The sequence below is a fragment of the Scyliorhinus canicula genome, chromosome 9 (assembly GCF_902713615.1).
Source record: "Scyliorhinus canicula chromosome 9, sScyCan1.1, whole genome shotgun sequence".
Taxonomy (NCBI): Eukaryota; Metazoa; Chordata; class Chondrichthyes; order Carcharhiniformes; family Scyliorhinidae; genus Scyliorhinus; species Scyliorhinus canicula.
In genome coordinates, this window is record NC_052154.1 from 106,009,615 (window position 1) to 106,033,326 (window position 23,712).

Here is a 23,712-nt window from a genome sequence, read left to right on the forward strand (position 1 = left end):
CCCCCCCCCCCCCCCCCCCCCCCCCCCCCCCCGCACCCCGACACCCTGAAGGCCATTATGTTTGCTGATCAGCCAGCAATGTTGACCGGCATGGCGGCAGCCGCACTTCTACATGTTGCCCTGGGGGAGGAGGAGGAGGAGCGTGCCAGGGGGGCGGCGCAGGCTGCCGTAGAGGAGCATGCCGCAGAGGGGCAGGTGGCAGCCGCCCAGGCTGGAGGGCAGTCCGCCCGACAGGACGAGGAGGAGGAGGAGGTGGTTGCACTGCGGCGACAGAGACGCCCAAGGAGGCCCCGTGTGTACCGGCCTCGCTCGTCGTACCAGGACCTCACGGACCGGGCATGCAGGAGGAGACTCCGGATGAGCCGGGGAACTGTAGCACTACATCCAGTTCCCTATGGACCGGGCCAGCCAGGATGCCCGGGCAGCGGGCTTCGCTGCCGTGGCTAGGTTTCCCATGGTCCAGGGCGCGATCGATGGGATGCACATCGCCCTGCGGCCATCTGCAGATAACAGGTCCATGTTCACCAATAGGAGGGGGACCTATTCCATGAACATTCAGGTGGGCTGCGACCACCGCATGATGATCCTGCATGTCTGTGCCCGGTACCCGGGAAGTGTACATGACTCATACGTATTGGCGCAGTCTTACATCCCCGGCATGTTCGAGGGACGCCAGCCCCGGCCGAGTGGCTGGTTGCTGGGTGACAGAGGTTACCCGTTGCGGTCGTGGCTGATGTCAGCTATACAGAGGCCACAGACTGATGTGGGAAACAACTACAATGATGCCCATGCAGCGACCGGGGTGATAGAGAGGTGCTTTGGCCTGCTAAAAATGTGTTTCAGGTGCCTGGACCGCTCTGGAGGGGCCCTCCAGTACCCGCCAGATAGGGTCGGCCACATCATTGTGGTGTGCTGCGTCCTGCACAACATCGCCCAGCAGAGGGGCGATGTTCCGCAGGCAGAGGAGAGGGGAGTTGAGGAGCAGCGGGAAGAGGCGCAGTCCTCCCCAGATGAGGAGGATGGGGGCAATGGTCAGGACAGGCGAGCTGGACATGGGCGGGAGGCTGCCCACCATTACCGGCTGGGCCAGCGGGCACAGGACAGGCTGATAGCCGTCCGGTTCACTGACTAGTGGGGCGTGAGAATCGCTGAGTATGGGCACAGACCGCATACCATGGCACCCATCGACCACCCTCACCCCCCACACCCACCCACCACCAACACCCTCAACCCCCGCTACCCACCCACCACCAACCACCCCCACCCCACCCGTATGCACACCACTCCTCCATTGCACATCCACCTGCGGCACAACAGGCCGGGCTCACATGGTCGCCATTGGAAGCGTGTCTATTGCAGGCCATGGAGGATGATGACGACCCGCTCTGCGATGAGCTCCTGGCTCTACATCATTGGACAATGTCTGACCCATGGCCACAGTACCACCCTCCACCCGGACCATCTCTGAATGCGGCCGTGACACTGCAGCGCACGGTCCTTTCCTCTGCCCAGGGGGATGGCGAGGGCGACCCGGTGGGAGGGGGGGGCACACTAACCTGAGGCCGACATAATACCACCCCTCACACACACACTGGCGCTTACCTCATACCACACGCCCGCACGCTTTGGACAGAGCACAAAGGCAGATTAGTATGTGTGAAAGTGATTTTAATGACAAACACGTGCCCTAGCCCCTATAACTTGTCTGTGCCCTGCACCCATGCCAACTTACTCAGTATCTAATTGTTAGGCCTTACGGGCCCTTTCACTACGTGGTTCCCCAGACGGTACAGCAGAGCTGGAGGTGGACTCCTGTGATTCCTGCCCTGTGACTCGGGATCCCTTTGGCGGCCGTTTCCTAGGAGCGGCCCGGCCTAGATGGGCCAGGCTGCGGCTCGGGCGACTGGGATGGCGAGCTGCCAGCCTGTCCTGCCCTTTGCCCACCAGCTGCACCTGGGACGGAAGGAGGGTAGTCCGAGGTGCCGCTGTGGTCCAGGACCTCCCCTACAGGGGGACCCGGGACGGGCCCCAGCACCTCTTCCTCCCTCGGGGTGCCCGATGCCCCCGGGCCTCTACATGGGTCGGGGGGGGGCGAACGGACCGGCCATCCAACGCCCCCCCCCCAACACCTGGCACTGCCAGTCCTGGAGGCCCGCCCTGGTATCGACAAGGGTCTGCAGGTTTGCAGCCATGGAAGTCAGGGAGTTGGCCATCCCTGTCTGTGTCTGGGCAACGCCAGGCAGCACATGGGCAATGGTGCCGATGCTCTCAGCCATGGCCTGCTGAGACTGGGCCATTGCCTGCTGAGACTGGGCCATTGTCTGCTGAGACAGGGCCACGGTGTTGAGCGCCTCTGCCTTTCCCCACTGGCTCTGGCTCATGGCTTCCTGTGAGAGGGCAGCCATGTCCTGGGCCACAGACGCTGCCTGCATGGAAAGCCCCGGCCTTGCTTATTGCTCCCCATGTCTGACCCCGTCACCCCCATTGCCTCCACCGCGGACGCCACCCGTGCGGTTTCGGCCTGGGTGGCACGCATGACTGGCTCCACTCCCAGCTCCTGGACGCCCCTCACTCTTCCACCTGCGACTGCAGCTGCCACAAGCCGGCTGTCACCCCCTTCGATCGTCCCTGGTTCGGTGACTGCATCAGGTCTATGGCTGGGTGTGGTAACTCCAGGAACCCGGGACCCGTCTGGGCGGCAGATGTTTGCCCTCCATCCTCCCGGCCCCTCTGCTGCTCCTACCTCTACCTGCTCTACCGGTACGGCTGTGTTGTGCGCACCAGTGAGTGTACCAGAAGCCTCATCACTAGGTGAGTGTCTCTGCGATGGTGGAGGGTGTTGGAGACAGCAATGGCGTTGTGTCGTGAGCCTCGTCCGACCCAGAATTCATGGTCCCCTGGGATGGCGGTTCGTGTCCACCCGTCTTCTGTGTGTCACTGTCCTGCCTTTCGGTGTCATGTGTGTCATGCCCCGGGTAAGGGTGTCCTGGATGGTGGTGTTCCGGGTAGGGCTGTCCTGGGCAGGGGAGTCCTGGGTAGGGCTGTCCTGAGTAGGGCTGTCCTGGGTAGTGGTGTCCTGGCTCGGCTGCAACGGGGGCCTGTAGCTGCCCCCCTCGTCACTGGGTGTCACACGCCTGCGTTGCCGCACTCACACGAGACGGGGGCATCGTCTCCGTGTTGCTCCGGGCCTGTCCCAGTCTAGTGGCCGTCCTGGGGCATCGCATGCCGGAGGGGGCTGGGCCTGTCCCTGTCCCTGTCCCATGGCCGCCCTGGGGTGTCCTGTGGGCGGTCGGCATCTGGGTGCCTCGACATTTGGTCCTGCAATACTCAATACAGCATGCATGGTTAGCCACACAGGCGGTGATCGGGGGAAATGGGGGAGAGGGATTTTGGTGAAGGGGCTTATGGGGGAGGGGGATATGGGGGAGGAGGGATATGGGGGTGAGGAGATATGGGGGGAATGGGGACGGGCCGTGGGGGGGGGGTGGTCTCACTTGGTGCCCCCCCCCGACCTCTGCATTGGCAAACTCCCAGTCCTCGGGTCCGCCTGCCAGTTCCAGGGCCCTCTGTTCAGGAACAGTGAGTGGTCTCTCATCAGCTGTGCCCCCTCCGGTCCTCTCATGCTCCCTGTTGTTGTGTGCGCGCTTCTCAAGTGGGGGGGGGGGGGGGGTGGCAGGGATAAAGGGCAACAGTGTTAGAACATAGAACATAGAACATTACAGCGCAGTACAGGCCCTTCGGCCCTCGATGTTGCGCCGTCCTGTGAAACCCCTCTAAAGTCCCTCTACACTATTCCCTTATCGTCCATATACCTATCCAATGACCATTTGAATGCGTTTAGTGTTGGTGAGTCCACTACTGTTGCAGGCAGGGCATTCCTCACCCTTACTACTCTCTGAGTAAAAAACCTACCTTTGACATCCGTCCTATATCTATCTCCCCTCAATTTAAAGCTATGTCCCCTCGTGCTGGACATCACCTTCCGAGGAAAAAGGCTCTCAATGTCCACCCAATCTAATCCTCTGATCATCTTGTATGCCTCAATTAAGTCACCTCTTAACCTTCTTTTCTCTAATGAAAACAGCCTGAAGTTCTTCAGCCTTTCCTCGTAAGATCTTCCCTCCATGCCAGGCAACATCCTTGTAAATCTCCTCTGTACCCTTTCCAATGCTTCCACATCCTTCCTACAATGTGGCGACCAGAACTGCACGCAATACTCCAAATGCGGCCGCACCAGAGTTTTGTACAACTGCAATATGACCTCATGGCTCCGAAACTCAATTCCTCTACCAATAAAAGCTAACACACCGTACGCCTTCTTAACAACCCTCTCAACCTGGGTGGCAACTTTCAGGGATCTATGGACATGGACACTGAGATCTCTTTGCTCGTCCACACTACCAAGAATCTTACCATTAGCCCAGTATTCTGTCTTCCTGTTATTCCTTCCAAAATGAATCACCTCACACTTTTCTGCATTAAACTCTATTTGCCACCTGTCAGCCCAGCTCTGCAGCTTATCTATGTCCTTCTGTAATTTGTAACATCCTTCCTCACTGTCTACAACTCCACCGACGTTAGTGTCATCTGCAAATTTACTCACCCATCCTTCTACGCCCTCCTCCAGGTCATTTATAAAAATGACAAACAACAGCGGCCCCAAAACAGATCCTTGTGGTACACCACTAGTAACTGGACACCAGTCAGAACATTTCCCATCAACCACCACCCTTTGTCTTCTGTCAGCTAGCCAATTACTGATCCAAACTGCTAAATCACCCAGAATCCCATGCCTCTGTATTTTCCGCAATAGCCTACCGTGGGGAACCTTATCAAACGCTTTACTGAAACCATATACACCACATCAACTGCTTTACCCTCATCCACCTGTTTGGTCACCTTCTCGAAGAATTCAATGATTCGTGAGGCATGACCTACCCTTCACAAAACCATGTTGACTATCTCTAATCAAATTATTCCTTTCCAGATGATTATACATCCTATCTCTTATAAACCTTTCTAAGACTATTCCCACAACAGAAGTAAGGCTCACTGGTCTATAGTTACCGGGGTTATCTCTACTCCCCTTCTTGAACAAGGGGACAATATTTGCTATCCTCCAGTCTTCTGGCACTATTCCTGTAGACAAAGATGACTTAAAGATCAAAGCCAAAGGCTCAGCAATCTCCTCCCTAGCTTCCCAGAGATTCCTAGGATAAATCCCATCCGGCCCCGGGGACTTATCTATTTTCACACTTTCCAGAATCGCTAACACCTCCTCCTTATGAAGCACAAACCCTACTAGTCTAGTAGCCTGAAAATCAATATTCTCCTCGACAACTTTGTCCTTTTCCTGTGTGGATACAGATGAAAAATACTAATTTAGCACCTCTTCTATCTCTTCGGACTTCACGCAAAACTTCCCACTACTGTCCTTGACTGGCCCTACTCTTACCCTAGTCATTCTTTTATTCCTGGCATACCTAGAGAAAGCTTTAGGGTTATCCTTGATCCTACCTGCCAAAGACTTCTCATGCGTTGGGCAGGGATATACATGCAGGCCAGCTGTTGTGCGTATATTGGCATAGGTGTGCCGCACATTAGGGTTAGTGTTCAGGTTGGTTGCACCTGGGGGTGTGCCGCACATCGGAGGGGGGGGTACTCACCCTAGTTGCCCCGACGAGGTCATTCACCTTCTTGTGTCATTGTGCACCTGTCCTTGGTGTTACAGCCACAGCGCTGACGGCCTCTGCAACCTCCCTCCAAAGGCGCCGGCTGAGGCGTGGGGAAACCCTGCGGCCATGTCCGATGTACAGGGCCTCTCTCCTCCACTCTACTGTGTCCAGGAGCGCCTCGTTGTCATGCTCCTGGAACCTTGGGGCTGTGCGGCGGGCAGCCATCTTGTCGGATCTCCGGGGGGGGGGGGGGAACATATTTTGTGCTGTCCGCCGCCTGGCATCAATGACGCCGCACGTCTGCAGCAGGTGGCGCCGTCGCGAATGGCGTCACACCGCTACTAGCCCATTCCGGGCTGGAAAATTTGTGCCGTTTGGGTTGGCCAGACGCCAGAGTGATCCGCACCGGTTTTGGCGCCAGGTCCCGGCCATCGCGCCGATTATCGGAGAATCCTGCCCCAAGTCATTTGATGAGTTAGTTGCACTAGTGTCTGACCATTATGATTCAAACTCATCAGTTATTAATCAATGGTGCTGGTTCAACATAGCTGTGAGAACTCCAGCAGAGTCTGTGGCTGATTCTTGATCCGCCTCTGATAGCTGCAGAGCGCTGCGAGTTTGGGCCATCCGTAGCTAAAATGTTGAGGAATCGGGTTGTATGTGGAATCAACAACATGGCCCCGCAAAGAAGCTGTTGGTGGAGCTCATATTGGATTTGCAGCGGGCCATTGAGTTTGCACTGTCTTGCAAAAATGTGGAGAAAGGAGTACAGGAACTTCAAGGGTCCATGGACTATGCCATCCACAGCGTGACCCGACCTCCATATTGGACTTCAACAATATTGCAGTGAAGTGTCCGAATGGCCAGGTCACCTCCCAATCAACAATCAAAGGTGTAGCACTGAAGTTGGGCTCACTATTTTGGAGCCGCTACAGACAAGAGGAGCAATTCCCATTGCATTGCCAGACATGTGGGTGGAGAACACGTGGTAGTTAGGGTGGCCAGAATTGTCAGAAAGAGGGCACCACCCAGACAAGGCAGTTAGGTTACTGTGAGCGAGGGCTTTCCATGTGCCCTGGAAGACCCGAGGAAGACACTATGATGCAGCTAAATTGCATCACAACCCCGAAGGTGGCACCAATTCAGGTCACATTAGAGGTGAATGAACACCCCTTGGTGTTGGAGATGGACACGGGAGCTGTCCTGTCCATCATTGGTCAGCAAACCTCTCGCCGACTTCGTATACGGATTTTGCCACTAACCTTGCCAGACACAAAGGCAAGCAAACAGTCAGGCTACCTTTAATCATGGAGCAGGGGCCGGGGTCTAACCTGTCGGGCAGTGATTGGCTACGAGTCCTCCATTTTGATTGGCAGCAGATTTTCCAGATGTGCATGAGGTCCTCGACAAATATCCAGAAGTATTCCAGGAAGACCTGGGCAAGATAAAGGGAATGTGCATCTACGTAGATTCCATCTAATGGCCCAGCTGAAGCAGACCCCTGGATATGCGACGGGAAGATTTCTTTTTAATTGCAGGACTACGTTGCCTGTTAAAACGGGGCGGCACCAGCTGAGCTGCTGATGGGCCTCTGCGTCATGACCCCGTTAAGCCTAGCTTTCCCTGACCTAGGTGGGAATGTAGAGCTCCAGCAAGATTATTGTAGATTATAGAGTCATAGTAGAGAAAACACATTAAGGTCCAAGGGAAAATCCTACTTAAACACGTGGACCGCCTAAAGAAGCGAGAAGCTCGCTCTTGAGGATGCCTGACCAGGGACGTCGATATCTCCGCCACGCCAGGAACTAATTCTTAGCCAGGCTGTGCACCCAACCTTGGCTCAATGCCTGAATCACCAAGATGAATATGACTTTGCCTCAGAAATGGACACAGAGGAGTTTACACAGATGGACGATGCCATGTCCGGGTCACAGATCCCAGAAATAGTCCTCCACAGGTCGCCTCGGAAAAGATGGTCGACAAACTATTACATGCCATCTGACCCAGGCCTGCCACAGGCAGAAGCACAGACTCAGGTGAAGAGGCACAGAAGGCCTCATCAGATGGTTACAAAGGGGAAACATTCAGACTTGAGGGAGGGAGGGTTGTCATAATCCCCAAGGGGCCCATGGGGAAACCATAATCAATCTCCTATGTGGCTCATGGAGTAGGAGCTTCTGCAGTAGTGCGGGAGGCCCACTTAGTTGGGGGATGTAAGATTGAGTATAACAGCTGGCCCGTGCAGGAACCGGCATGTTAGTTGTCCAATGGGGACTGTGAATTGTAAATAGTTACTGCCATGGGCAGACTTTGGGTGCGGTTCTCCAGCATCGTCATGCCCTCCTTCGAGCAAAATGAGGTTGTGAATAGCGGGATAGGTGGGAAATGATAACTGTGCCAGGCGTCACACTGTTTGCGATGCAAGTGGCCCACTCCCGTAGGCGAAATCGGGATCCCACCGTGATATGGCGAGAAATCAATAATCATCATATAAGCCCTATTTCCATACAATTAAAGGGAGCCACCCAATATCCAACGGCCTCCCATGATTCAGCGGCCTCCCCAGTAAGGGGTCACACTGGCCGATTAGTACTCCTTTTGAAACACTGGAATCTGCTGGATGGATGCTGCGGGGAGCCGAGGAGGTGAGCAGCCATCTTTCCTCACATGCAGTGAGCCTGGGGGCACTGTTCATGCTGCCCCTGTTCCCGTGGGTGGGAGTGGAGGGAGCAACAGGGAGAATACAGCCCGGGGGTTAGACCACCATGGGGGCTGTGGGTTTCGGGTTGGGGGGGTCCCTGCGGGGCAGTGGACTGGGGAGGGGTCGGACATATGCTGGTCTGTCATGCCAACCCTGGACCATGTGTTCCCGTATCGGGTGCAAACCTATCCCCTGCCTGCCTGCCCCACTGACCACCCAAAACTCCCACTGACCGCCAATGCCTCTGGCTTTGTGGCTGAAGGTTTGCATGTAATAAGGGAATATCGGTGATCATGGGTGATTTTAATCTGCACATAGATTGCACAAATCAAATTAGTCACAATGCTGTAGAGGAGGAATTCCTGGGGTGTATATGGGACAGTTTTCTTGACCAATATGTGGAGGAACCAACTAGAGAGCAGACCATCTTAGACTGGGTACTGTGTAATGGGAAGGGAATTATTGCCAATCTGGCTGCACGAGACTCTTTGGGGATGAGCAACCATAACATGATAGAATATTTTACCAAGGTGGAGAGTAAAGTAGTTGAGTCGGAGACTGGGGTGCTGAATCTTAATAAAGGGAACTATGAAGATATGAAATGTGAGTTGGCCTTAATAGATTGGGGCGAGTTACTTAAAGGGATGACAGTGGATAGGCAATAGCAAACATTCAAGGAACAAATGGGGGAACTGCAGCAACTGTTCATTCCTGTCTTGCACAAAAGCAAAATGGGTAAGAGGGCCAATCCATGGTTTACAAAGGAAATTAGAAATAGTATCCAACCCAAGGAAGAAGCATACAGATTGGTCAAGAAAAATAATAAGTCTGAGGATTGGGAGCAGTTTAGAATTCAGCAAAGAAGGACGAAGGGATTGATTGAGAAGGGGAAAATACAGTAAGCTTGCATGGAACATAAAGACTGACACTAAGAGTTTCTGTAGATATGTGAAGAGAAAGAGATTGGTAAAGACAAAATGTAAACCCCCTAAAGACAGAAACGAGGGAATGTATAATAAGGGGCAGTAGGGAAAATTCTAGAATCCATTATCAAGGATTTTAGGGGCAGCAGGGTAGCATGGTGGTTAGCATAAATGCTTCACAGCTCCAGGGTCCCAGGTTCGATTCCCGGCTGGGTCACTGTCTGTGTGGAGTCTGCACGTCCTCCCCCTGTGTGCGTGGGTTTCCTCCGGGTGCTCCGGTTTCCTCCCACAGTCCAAAGATGTGCGGGTTAGGTGGATTGGCCATGCTAAATTGCCCGTAGTGTCCTAATAAAAAAAAAGTAAGGTTAAGGGGGGGGTTGTTGGGTTACGGGTATAGGGTGGATACGTGGGTTGAGTAGGGTGATCATGGCTCGGCACAACATTGAGGGCCGAAGGGCCTGTTCTGTGCTGTACTGTTCTATGTTCTATGTTCTAAGGGGCAATGAAATGGCTGAGCAATTGCAACATCCTTTGGTTCTGTCTTCACAAAAGAGGACACAAATCAGACCCCAGAAATGTTGGAGAATGAAAGGTTTAGTGAGAGGGAAGAACTGAGGGAGATCAATATTAGTAGAGAAATGGTGCTGGGAAAATTGATGGGATTGAAGGCGGATAAATCCCCAGGGCCTGATAATCTGCATCTTGGAGTGCTTAAGGAAGTGGCTCTCGAAATAGTGAATCTATAGTGGAAATGGATATAGTGGAAAAGGGAGCGAGAGAGAACACAGGGAATTATAGACCAGTAAGCCAAACATTGGTAGTAGGGAAAATTCTAGAATCCATTATCAAGGATTTTATAGCGGAATATTTAGAAAGCAGTGGCAGGATCAGTCAGAGTCAGCATGGATATATAAAGGGGAAATCATGCTTGACAAATCTGTTGGAATTCTTTGAAGATGGACCCAGTGCAGTTGACAAGGGAGAGCCAGCCAATGTGGTATGCTTGGGCTTTCAGAAGGTGTTTGACAAAGTCCCGGATAAGAGATGATTGTGCAAGACAAAGCTCATGGGATTGGGGGAAGTGTATTGAGGTGGCTAGACAACTGATTGGCAGAGAGGAAACAAAGGGTCGGGATTAATGGGTCCTTTTCAAACTGGCAGGCAGTAACTCGTGGGGTGCCACAGGGATCGGTGCTGGGACCCCAGCTATTCACAATATATATTAATGATTTGGATGAGGGAACAAAATATAACATCACAAACTTTGCAGATGATACCAGGTTGGGTGGGAGGGTGAACTGTGACGAGGATGCAGAGATCCAAGAGCATGATCTGATAGGTTGGGTGAGTGGGCAAATCGATGGCAGATGCAGTATAATTTGGATAAGTGTGAGGTTATTCACTTTGGAAGCAAAAACAGGAAGGAAGATCACTACCTGAATAGGTTGTAAATTGGGAGAGGGGAGTGTGCAGTGGGACCTGGATGTGTCTTGTGCACCAGTCACTGAAGGTAAGCATTCAGGTGCAGCAGGCAGTAAAGAAGGCTAATGGTATGTTGGCCTTCATTGCGAGAGGTTTCGAGTACAGGAGCAGGTATGTGTTGTTGCAATTATACAGGGCCTTAGTGAGGTCACACCTGGAATATTGTGTGCAGTTTTGGTCTCCTTTTATGAGGAAGGATGTTCTTTCTCTCTCGAGAGTGCAGCAAAGGTTTACCAGACTGATTCCAGGGATGGCGGAACTGTCAAATGAGGAGAGATTGACTAGGTTAGGATTATTCTCACTGTAGTTCAGAAAAATGAGGGCGCTCTCTTAGAGACTTATAAAATTCTAACAGGACTAGACAGGGTAGATGCAGGCAAGATGTTCCCGATTGTCAGTGGGTCCAGAATCAGGGGTCACAGCCTCAGGATTTAGGAGAAACCATTTCGGACAGAGATGAGGAGACTGTGAAGCATTTATGCTAACCACCATGCTACCCTGCTGCCCCAAATTTGGGAGAAATTATACAGGGCCAATTTCTTCACCCAAAGAGTGGTGAGCCTGTGGAATTCATTATCACAGGAAGTAGTTGATGCTAAAACATTGAATATATTCAACAGGTGGCTAGATATAGCACTTGGGGCGAATGGGATCAAAGATTATGAGGAGAAAGCAGGATTAAGTTGGATGGTCGGCCATGATCGTGATAAATGACGGAGCAGGCTCAAAGGGCCAAAATTCCTTCTCCTGCTCCTTTCTTCTATGTATCTATCTAATTGGCAATTGTGGTTAAGTGATTACTTCACACATCCCAAGTGGATCCCCGTGGGTGGGAGGATGATGTAGCATGTGGGGCTCATTGCCTAGCATCGCAATCACCCCTTGGGGCTTTTCACAGTAACTTCATTGAAGCCTACTCGTGACAATAAGCGATTTTCATTTTTTTCATTTTTAATGCATGGTCACTATGCTTGAACACTGTGGGAGGCAACACCATAGATGCAACGGCCAACCTTCAATCACCCTAGGGATGGGCCCCAGCCCCGGGCACATGTCCATGACCGGGTGTGCGTGGACATGGCGTGTCAGTGGGGGGCGGTGGGAGGCAAACATGTCTGGGAGATGGGGCATAGGATTGGTGGTCTGTCCGCTCGCATCGCTGAACAAAGAGCCAGAGGAATTGCACTGGTTGCGGTTTGGGTATTTTAATGTCCCTCGTATAAGTGTATAATACTGCCCCACTATCCCAATAGTGCCATCCCACTATCCCCACCCTCCCCCGCCCCAACACCTCATAATGCCCCTCCCACACAACGTATACTACATTCCTTACCCCCACTCCTACCCTCGCCAAACCCCTTCCCACCCCGCTCTCAACAATCCTCGATGTGCTTGGCCTTGCTTCCTCTACCGCTATGTCTAGGTGTATCCCCAGGATGCACGTCATTGATGGAGGCAGCGAGCTGCTTACCACGCCCTTGGTCTTCGATGCCCCTGGCGGGCGTCCTCTGGGGGCTCTTGGGCTGGATGGCCCCGGCACACCAGTCGGCGACACATACACAACCATGCCGCCCTGTTCAGGGTGCTGGCCTCATCAGAGGAGTGGAACTCTGGGAGTTGGTGGTCACCATTGCCAGTCCATAGGATGGGTCAGGATTGCCACCCAGCACCCCCTCCTCCTCGTCGGTGCCCATAGGGTCCTGGGGTTCGCCTCGAGATGTAGGAGCGGCTGGTTGTAACCCCGGTTGCCTCTACATCATCTGAATCTGCCAGCCCTGGCTGCTTCCCAATGTCTGCACCATGGTGCCGATGCCCTCGCCGATGCTCCTCAGTTATTGGGCCATACCCCGTAGTGACTCGGCAATGCCCACCTGTGACTGGACCAAGCTCTGCAGTGCCTCGACCATGCCCATATGAGAGTATGACATGTCCCGCAGCACCTCATCAAGGTACTTCCCTGGTGCTGGTCCTTGGGGGGTGTGGCACTGAGGCCGGGGATCGGGGCCCACCGATCTGCGTGCGGGCCTGTGCCGTGGGGGCACTCCTTCCTTCTGTGCCAGCCCCTGTAGGGTTCCGCCATGACTGGCATGGAGAAGAAAACACCCCGCGCATGTGGCAAAATACGCTGGACGGTCTGCGCATGCTCGGAACCACACTGGCGGTTCCGCGCATGCGTGAGATCATGCCGGCCCTTTGGCACATGCGCGAACTGGCTGGAGCAGTGCCAACCTCTTCGCCGTCCACCTAGCCCCCGAGGCAGGTGAGAATTCCTCAGCTTGGGGGCCCGTTGACGCTGGAGTCGTTGCCCTCGGTTTTCCTGCCGCCGTAGGAACTTAGTCCCTGGAAGGGATAATCCTGGCTAAGAATACTCATGACCTTTGAGGAACAGATCTTGGAGGTTGCCGAGGTAGCTGACACAGAGTGGTCAGCAATGCGGAGTTTGTCACAAGCCGCAGAGGTGAGGATCCACTAGGCCCCATTTGGTTGGACTGTCACACTTAATAACTCAAGTGTGACAGTCCAACCAAATGGGGCCTAGTGGATCCTCACCTCTGCGGCTTGTGACAAACTCCCAAGAAACACATCGCTGTAAAATGACATTCGCGCAAGATAGGGAACCTCAGCGGGAAACACACAGTCGAGGTTGCACATAGTCCCGTTTTGTGCACTCAACTGGTTGGAACTCCTCAGTGTAGCGTGAGATCAGGATGCCATTTTTAAATGGCGTCCCAATCTCTGGAGGTCCCGAAACAACCCCCAACCAACTATGGGAGGGGGGGGGGGGTCTCTGGCCCCCGCAATCTCCCAAGGCACCCCAGCCCGATCACCACTGCGCAAAAAATGGCAGTTTTGCAGTGTCAACCTTGCATCCTGGCAGTTCCCTTGTCAGCTGGCAGTGCCACCTGGGTACCTTGATAGTGTCAGGCTGGCACCGAGGTGGCACTGCTAGGGTCCACAAAGGGCATACATATGAAGGGCATACATATGGAGGCTACCTGAGAGATCACCCTTCCGCCTGCTCCTCATTTGCAGAGACCAGGACTGAACTGCACTCCCTGGAGGTCACGGAGGCAAAGAGGAGAGATCCCTTGCTTCCGGTACCTCGGGAATATGCACATTAAAGTGAGACTAACTGTCTCGTTTTAATGTGCAAATTCACTATAAAGTGATCCTGCCCACAATGGATGGAATATACATAACAACATCTCACGAGATTGCATTAGATCTCGCAAGATGTTATGAACCAGCTAGACCCTGGAAGCGGTGCCTACCGTCTTCTATCGGCCACGCTGCACCGCAGCGAGTTGCTTTTCCGGTGCAGTGTGGCCCTAAAATCGCACTCCTTATGTTAAACAAATTCTTTGTCATTCCTGCTTCCTGGTCATTAAAAAAACCTGACCTGCTTTTTTTACCAAAGGGCTAAAAATTTCAAAATACTATTCAACTTAATTTGGATCGATTTCTGCTGCCAAACCCACCAACAGTCTAAACCAAACTATATCCTGAGTGACATAATGATCGCAAGTTCTTACTCCTCTGACATCTGAGGTATTCTTTACAACCAGAAGGTTAGATATTGTTTTCACTATATTTACATTTAATATCCATGCTGAATTATTTCAACAATTTTTGGAGTTGTGAATGCAATAGTTTCTTTGACTTCAGTACAGTTTGAACCTCTTTTGAAATGGAAGACAACAATTGATACAGAATAACATTTATTGCACATTATGTTAATTTTCTACTTTCAGATAATGGAAACCAAAGACAGCAAATCACTTATAGGAATTATTGTGAAACCAGAAAATATAAATAGCTTTTTAAAAAAAACACAATATTGTGATATGGTCCTGATATTGGTTAGTTTGGACAGCAGAAATAGATGTGGATACTATCTAAATCGACAGAGGATAGAATCCTCCCATCTTTTGGTTGTGTCAAGTGGGAAAACAGGAATGCAGACTGCTGGTGTTGCTTTTCCCGCTGTATTTTTAGCCACTTTAGAGAAAGAAATTGACAAGTTTCACGCCACTCCGTGGCAGTCGTAATCTGTTTTGCCCGTCCCATTCACTGCCCCGCTCATCCCACCCCCCCCCCCCCCCCCCCCCCCCCCACCACCACCACCAATCATCACCATATACCTGTGGATCTTCAGGCCTTGTATATTGAACCCAACCCACCAGACCATGCTTCCTGTCAAAGTTCTCATGGCCCAGGGGGAAAGATGGGCCAACTTCAAAAGTGGCTTCCTTCCCCTATCATTGCTGAGCCTTCCCCCCCTTCAGGGGAGAAACCCAAACCATTCCTCCTTTTCCGAGATGGGCCGATGCGCCTCTGCCTCACCCAAGCCCCACTCCAATTAATGAACTTTGTCCTCTCCGCCACACTCCGCCATCAACACTGTCCCCCTGCCCAACTGTAGCTGCAGCCCAGTTACCTTCCTCAACATCCTGGGTGCAAGTACTTCCCGTCCCACCCCACCCTTGAAGTACAAGCCACATTAGGGCCAGATTTTTCAGCATGGTGGGAGGTTATAGCAGGGAGGTCTGCTAATGATATTTAAAAGCATCCAAATGGGGTTCCTCACCTTTCATGACAGAAACCCCATTACATCATTGGCAGGGGCGGGGACAATTACTCCAGGAAATGCAACCGTTTTTTGGCTCTCACAAGATTTTGCATCACCATTTATACTCAAGGCAAATGGGGGAACAAAATCTTGGCCACTGTGTTAAGTAAATTTTACCTTCAATCCAAAATTATCTGGAGCAATATTCTGCACAAGAAACAAACCTTGTAATGTCTTTGCTGTTGCATTATTCACCTGCATTAAAACAAATTTGTATTACAAACATAATAAAACACATAAATAAATAATTCTGATGATTTGTTATTCTCTTACCATTACTGGATTATTCCATGTTACGCCCAGCAAGGATAGGATTAATTTGACTCCAAAGGTGAAATCCATCCCCTAGTTTTACACCTTTATCTGTACGGCTGACTTGTATGAAAGCTTGGGACTGAGGGATTGTTCTAAACAAATGAATTACATGTGAATTATAAAAACCTCAAAAATGTAATGCCATTAGCTATTCCAAGCATAGTTACTACAATTAACATACTCCACTTAATGAAAAATTGCAATGGCTTATTTGTGTTCCCAATATCTTTAAAAATTACCTAAATAATTTATAATACATATAAATGCAAAGCAATATTTTTAGTTTATTCTAATAACTGGCTGAAATTTTGCGAGTTTTTCATGTGTTTAAAGAATCATTAAATTTGCACTTCAAAATGGTTATCAGAACAGAAATCCGAAAAGTAGTTCTTTACAATTCAATAGCAAAGTTAGTGGGCTAAAATTTCATCACCTGGCATTGAGCAAGCATGTTGGGGGATGTAATGGTAGGTGTGAGGGGTCACATTTTTATATTCTTTGATTCCCACCAATCACTATTTTTATCAGGTCAGGAAATGTGGCAGGTCATAGAGTTTTACAGCATGGAAAGAGGCACGTCAGCCCATCGTGTGTGCCAGACATCAAGCAATTATACTTGAATCCCATTTTCCATGGCTTGACGCATAGCCTTGCATGCTATGGCATTTTGAATGCTCATCTAAATACTTCTTAAATGTTGTGAGCATTCCCGCCTCTATCATCCTTTCAGGCAGTGAGTTCTGAGTTCTGTGTGAAAAAGCTTTTTTTCAAATCCCCTCTAAACCTCCTGCCCCCATCCTTAAATCTATCCCCCCACCTGGTTATTGACCTCTCTGCTAAGGGGATAAGATCCTTCCTATCCACCCAATCTATGTTCCTCATCTCTATCACAAATTCCCTCAGCCTTTTTGTTCCAAGGAAAACAACCTAGCCTATCAAATTTCTCTTCGGTCTAGGGCAGCACGGTGGCCTAGTGGTTAGCACAACTGCCTCACGGCGCTGAGGTCCCAGGTTCGATCCCGGCTCTGGGTCACTGTCCGTGTGGAGTTTGCACATTCTCCCCGTGTCTGCGTGGGTTTCGCCCCCACAATCCAAAAATGTGCAGAGTAGGTAGATTGGCCACGCTAAATTACCCCTTAATTGGAAAAAATAATCGGGTAATCTACATTTATAAAAAAAAAAAAATTTTCTCTTCGGTCTTAACTGCACACTCACTTAGTGGTGTCAGATTTGCTATTGAATGCCTATTACAAATTCAAGTTTCTGTCATTGCTATTTTGGTGAAGGCTAGTGTGTTCCTAAAAGCTATGGAAACTAAGTCAGATAAGCCATAGAACATAGAACAGTACAGCACAGAACAGGCCCTTCGGCCCTCGATGTTGTGCCGAGCAATGATCACCCTACTTAAACCCACGTAACCCGTATACCCGTAACCCAACAATCCCCCCATTAACCTTACACTACGGGCAATTTAGCATGGCCAATCCACCTAACCCGCACATCTTTGGACTGTGGGAGGAAACCGGAGCACCCGGAGGAAACCCAAGCCAATTTCTGAACTTTGGGGAAGCCGGCTGTGTTTTTTGGGACCTATTGACAAGCAAGTTTATAATCTCTTGCTAAATTCAATTGCCATTTGTAATGGTGTATATCAACTTGAGCATGTTTTCAATGCAGTGATTCATCATAGGGTTCCATCCTAAAAAGGTATGAAAGAGGTCAATAACCTCTTAGTAGACTTCTCAGTCAATAACTGAGCAAGGGTCCAGTTGCATGCAAGTCCATTGTCCAGTAGATAAATCCCTCTGCATTCTACAATATGAAGAATGAGATATTAATGTATTTATGGGCGGACATAGATTTTATGTCCTGACAGCTGCTGAGCATTTGAAGCACTCTTCCAATATCCACTTGGCACAAAACCAATGAGCCATATAATAACACCAGGAAATCATTGAAATACACATAAACTTAAAAAATCAATCAAGCATTGAACATTCACTTTGAGAAAAATCCCCCTCTTATATTTGCATAAAACTGTCAATAAAATACAGCCTATGAAAGTCCCATTGAAAATACTTGAATTTACCTAACATGTATTAATCTTGTCCAAATAAATAGACATTGAAAAACTACTTCTAAGAAAGAGGCTGTGATTTTGTGCTCACGTTCACGGTGGGTGTGAATGGTGACAGGAGTTCATAAAATATCACAGCGTCCCAAATTGTCGGAGGGATTTCCTGTTGCAATTGTCCCCAACCCTGCCAACAACATAACGGGATTTCCGCCTTGCAATGTCGGGTACCCCATTTGAATAGGCTATCATATAAGTATCACCCCTTCGCCCCCTCTCCAAAAACCATCCCCCACCCCAACCTCCGACTCTCAGAATTCGCCATCCCCGAACCTCTCACCCCTTCCCTATCCCTCAGTCCTTCACTCCATCTTCCCTTTTCCTCAGTGCTTTACACCACCTTACCTGTCCTTCAGTCCATCACTCTACTTTGTTCCTAGTCTTTCACTCCTTCAGACGACCACAACTATTGCTTCCCCCTTCAAGGGTCATACCAACATCACCACAGGTAAATAATGAATGGATAGTCCTCATTCACGAGGGATGCTGTCAAACAAGGCAGGATCATACTTCCTCCCCCATGCCCTGCCATTTCTTGGTGAGAGTGTCACCATGTGGGACGGCCTTGTGTTATGGGAGCCCTGCCACTCCCCCCACCGCACACCCACCCCCTCCCCCTCCACCGCCTCACTCATCCGGCTGGCCCACGACACCCAGCCCATCCTTCACATCCGTTGCACAAAGGTTAGAGGCAGGTCAAACTATGGTGCAAAATGTTCAATCATGACTATGTACGATAGTGCGCCTCAACACCTGATCATCAGTTATCCAACACTCCCATGCAAATTTAAGAATGATCTATTGACCTGAGACAGCACATCAAAAGTGAAGGTGGGTTGCTGCTTGTCTCGCTCTCCGCCCTGTGATGTTTTGTGTTTGTCCACTGGAAGGCCTGGACCAGGATGAGCCCGGCTGACATTTGGGTATCAAAGGTGGCAACATGCCCTCCTGCTCAGTCTGCTGCCCGTGAGATGCGCCAGTGTCATGTTGGGGGGAGGTGGGGGGGGGGGGGGGGGGGGGAGGGAGGATTCAGAAGGGCTTAGGTGTTCCAGCACTGGCATGGGTCCCATCACTTCCTCCACCCTCAGGGTGCTCGCTTGCCCTCAGGTTACTCCAACTCCATGGGACAGAGGTGAGGCCGGATTGACCTCTGGAGGTGCCAACATCACCTGGCACCGCCAGTCCTGGAGACCTACCCTTGTCAGAACTTTGGTCTCGATGCCCTTAGCAATACGATACTGAGACTGGGACATGTCCGCCTGTGACTGGACCTCCTGTCTTGTGCCTCAGCGATGGGCAATTCAGTGTGTCCAAGCCTTGGACATTCTTTTTTTTAAAATTTAGAGTACCCATTTCAATTTTCCCAATTAAGGGGCAATTTAGCGTGGCCAATCCACCGAGCTTGCACATTTTTGGGTTATGGGGGCAAAACCCACACAAACATGGGGAGAATGTGCAAACTCCACACGGACAGTGACCCAGAGCCTGGATCGTACCTGGGACCTCAGTGCCGTGAGGCCGCAGTGCTAACCCACTGCGCCACCGTGCTGCCCAAGCCTTGGGCATTCTGACACATGGCTCTGACATCTTGCCCCAGGCTTCCACTGTGGACGCGACCCTTTAAGGCTTGGATGGGTACCATGCATTGTCGGCATCATCTCCTGCACCTCAAGACAGCTGAACTCCTACAACTGTACCTGTGGACACTGGAAAGTTGCTGACACCCCCTCCTGTAATTTCAAGCTGTCCGACTGCATCTGTATCAGTGATAGGACCATACTTTCCATAAGCACAACACCTGTCTGGATGACAGCTGTTCCCTGGGATCAGGCAATCTTCCGACAATCAGCTCCCTGGGGAGTCCTTGCCTCCACCTAATGTGCTGCAGCATGTGTATGGTGCTCACCAGAGGGTGACACAGGTGCAAGATCACTAACAGAGCCTAGCAAGATGACAGTCTCTGCAATGGTAGATGGTGCTGGTGACAGCAGTGTTGAAACTTCGGTCGCTTCCCCAGAATGCTGTTCTGGGGTATGCTTAGGATATCCCTGGGAAGCAGCGACCTTGGACAACCAAACTTCGTCTGATGGAGAGCCTGCAAGACAAGACATAGTGTGAGATCTTCAGAAGGAGCCATCTGTGAGAGGGAGGTGACTAACTTGTAAGAGGGACATTTGCGTGCACTGCATTCTCGCTTGCTTGGCATATGCCGACCTCCATCAGAGCCACTGCTTTCTCCTCGGCCTCCCCCATGGGTTCAACAGCCCTCTCTCCGAGGGGGGGGGGGGGGGGGGGGGCATTGGAATGGGGAGTGTGCTTTGTGCAGTCATCTTCTTGGCTAGAATGTCAGTGTGTGGTAAGTGGAGTGTTTATCAACTGCTCCAGCTTGTCAGGCACTTAAACACAAATCCCGGCCCCTGCGAATCAGGCGGCAGCGGGGCCAGGGCCCACATGGGAGTGCAAATTCGACACAATTCACTTCTGACAGTAGAATATAGGACAAGATTTTCCACTTCGCAACGCTGCAAATGCGAACTGTGATCGGGCGGAGAATCGGGCGCACTGCAAAGATTGAGGTCCGCGCCAAGCACCGATTCAGGAGCTATGCTCCGGTCCCTCCCTGGTGGCGATAACGAGGTTGCACCCCACACCATGCCAGCGGGGCATGCAAAGCCATCATTTGCATGCATGTAAATGTCCCAACGCTGGAATGTGGCGACTGGAGAAATTTCATACCAACTTAATTGCAATGTTAATGTAAGCCTGCTTGTGACACAAAAAAGATTATAAAATGCACTTAGTGCATTTGACCCACTGTGCTCCAAACCTCCAAGATGATCCGTCCCTCACGAGTGAAAGTCACGTGTGCGCGATTTACTCTAGATATTTACAAACACACCATAGCTGTTGAGGGGGAGAGAGAAAGTAAGCAAAGTTTGAAAAACTTTTAAAATTGTAGCACTTGGGGGTGGCTGCCAGGGCTGTGGAAGTAGCAGGGAGCGACTTGGTGACAGCTCCGTGGATTTGGGGTCACCTCAGTATCGGGGTGACCCCCTCAGGATTGAGGAGGCCTGCCTCAGGCCGCCATTGATACAGTATTTGTTTTAAATGCACCCATTTGGTACAAGTTACAGGCTCCTGCCTGCTCACTCTGCTGACTGCTCACTGTGTCCTCCAAATGCTCACACGCCTCTGGTCATTTTGAAGCCCACCCAGGCCATATCTCTGCAAACTCAGATGCCAGCTGACCCATCAATGTCATGGGCGTGGCCAAGTTCAATCAGTGACACACCAGGTGCTGGTACTCAAACGACGTGCTGCCCCAGGAGAATGGCAGAGCTCACCCCAAACAAAGGACACTGGCTTTTGGCACCCTCCTGGCACACTGCCCCCTCAGGGTAGAGGCCTCAAAAGTTATACAATCAGTTAGCCCACTCCACAAGACTACCAGCTGTCATCAAGCTGGCCCACTGCATCCTTTCTTCTATCCAGCCTGCCCCCGGACATGTTGTCACAGCCTGTGTGTCACAGCCAGGACCCACATAATACTGCAGCTACGCTCCCAGCAGACGCACACTTCCCTGCCTCACTCCCATCTGTAGAACCTGACCACAGACATGTCTCTAAGCATGGAGGCGATTAGTGGCACACGGTGACTCTCCGCCATACAACCAGGTGCCACCCCGCTGGTGGGATAACGCACAATGTACTCCATGAGGAAACCTGCAGTAGACCCCACTGAGGCCGCAGAATATATCGCTGACATAGGTTGTGGCAGCCACCAGTACACCTGTTGACAGGGTCAGGTAGTGAGGATAGAGGCCCCCTGGTGCACTCACTAATGGCACAGGGGTGCAGTGTGGAAGGCAATTACTGGGGGTATTGCTAAGGGGTGGGATGGATTTGGTGGGACAATATGTGAAGGGTAAAGCTGAAGTGCAACTCAGGCTAAAATGTAGTCTGCTGAATTTGGAATACTCATCTTGCTAACTTGTCTCTTGTCAGAAAATGAATTTCAGCATACAGCCAGCAATGCTCGATGTCTACCTGGCTGTGGCTGCCGTTGCCGACACACGGAGGCTGGAGGCACAGGGCTTGCTTGGGGTGGACCCTGCACAAGGGAAGCCTGTCCCAGATGAGCAGGGGCCAGTCAGTGACTGCTGGCCAGCCAACTGGTCGAGGAGGAGATGCAAAGGAGTCAGCGCACCAGGCCATGTTTATACTGTCAGTGCCTGTCCTTCGAAGAGCTGGCGGACTGTGAGTGCCACCTGACTTGAGCTAACCAGGGAGACTGTGTGCCACCTGTGCCAGATGGTGATACACCTGGCACCGCTCCCGATGGCCTTCAAGGTGACTGTCGCCCTGAAGCTTTATTACTTTGTTCACCAGCAGATCATCCATTCTGGCATATCATGGCACCATGCTCTACAAACCCCAGTGCACAATCGGCACTTCATTTATGTGGACTGTGAGAATGGGAGCGGTATGATCCTCCCACCTCAGTAAAGACACGCAGCTGCTGGCACAGGCCATGCACTGCGCCCTCCCCCACCATGCATTAACACTCAGGCTTCTCATTTCTGCCACTCTTCTCAGTGATGAAGAGGCTATGGACTGACAAAGTATAGAGGGGCTGACTTACCTCAGAGGTTAGTTGAAGGAAAACACCAGGACCCCAGGCCTCAGGGGGGCTGAAACAGATGAGAGGTTATTCAGTGTCTCTGAACCCCATGATGAGCCTATTCATTGGCAGGACACTTTCAGCTATCTGTCAGGCAAGAATCAGGCATATTTCTGAAGATGATGGGAGCACAGGGTGGCGCAGTGGTTAGCACTGCTGCCTCACAGCCCTGAGGATCCAGATTCTATCCCAACCCCGGTTACTGTCTGTATGGAGTTTGCACATTCTCCTCGTGTCTGCGCGGGTCCCACCCTTACACCCCAAAACGATGTGCAGGGTAGGTGAATTGGCCGTGCTAAGTTGCCCCATAATCAGAAAAAAAAATAATTGGGTACTCAAGTACTCAAAATTTATTTTAAGAAAGGATGACAGGAGCTTTGCTCTTTCCTCAATGCAGATCATCATCATTCTCCCACAGAGGCCATCCAATGGATTTAGTGACCTGCCCATGAACTTGGACACCATCACGAGAACCTCTGAGTCTTTCCAGGGATCGAGCGGAGACTTGTCTCAGATCTCTCAGACACACATAAATAAGTGCATCCATGCTGTGGCAGATGCTCTATGTGCCCAGGCAGTAGGCTATTTAAACTTCACTCTGTACCAGGCAACCAAGAATGTCCAGGTAGCAGGATTTGCCGCCATTGCTACTGTGCCCCAGGTTCAGGGGGTGATCTATGGGACACATGTACCCCGACGAACGGAAGCTCATCAAGGGGGTGCACTTCATCAATTGGAAGTATCAATTGGAAGGACTTCCACATACTGAATGTGCAGTTTGTGTGCGACCATCAGCTGCACATCAAGCATGTCTGCGGCTGATACCTGGACAGAATGCACGACGCATACATCCTCGTGTACTTGTAAGTTCCCGGCACCTTTGAGGCACTTCCTTGAGTGAGTGGTTTTCTCTTGGGCAGCAATGGTTACCCGCCAAGTTCTTGGTTAACGACACACTTCCAGAGGTCCAGACCGACATGAAGACCTGTTATAACGAAGCCCATGCAGGAACCAGGAGCGTCACTAAGTGGTGCATCAGCGTCCTCAAGATGCACTTACCATGCTTGGATCGCTCCGGTGGGGAGCTCCAATATAGCCCCAGGTGGGTCTCTAATATCGTGCTGGCCTGTTGCGTCTTGCACAGCATCGGGCAGCAGGGGGGACATGCTCA

At 51.2% G+C, this 23,712-nt stretch overlaps 1 protein-coding gene across 4 annotated transcripts in view; it reads right to left on the minus strand.

Moving 5' to 3' along the window:
• LOC119971592 (low choriolytic enzyme-like) overlaps positions 1-23,712 on the minus strand; it is a 290,266-nt gene that overhangs the window by 244,326 nt on the left and 22,228 nt on the right. For all 4 annotated transcript variants that reach the window (XM_038807370.1, XM_038807371.1, XM_038807369.1 and 1 more), the window contains exons 2-3: positions 15,685-15,818; positions 15,576-15,606 (exon numbers count right to left, since the gene is read on the minus strand). In XM_038807370.1, the coding sequence (XP_038663298.1) occupies positions 15,576-15,606; positions 15,685-15,753 (100 nt within the window). In that variant the 5' untranslated portion in view covers positions 15,754-15,818. The remainder of the gene's footprint in view (positions 1-15,575; positions 15,607-15,684; positions 15,819-23,712) is intronic.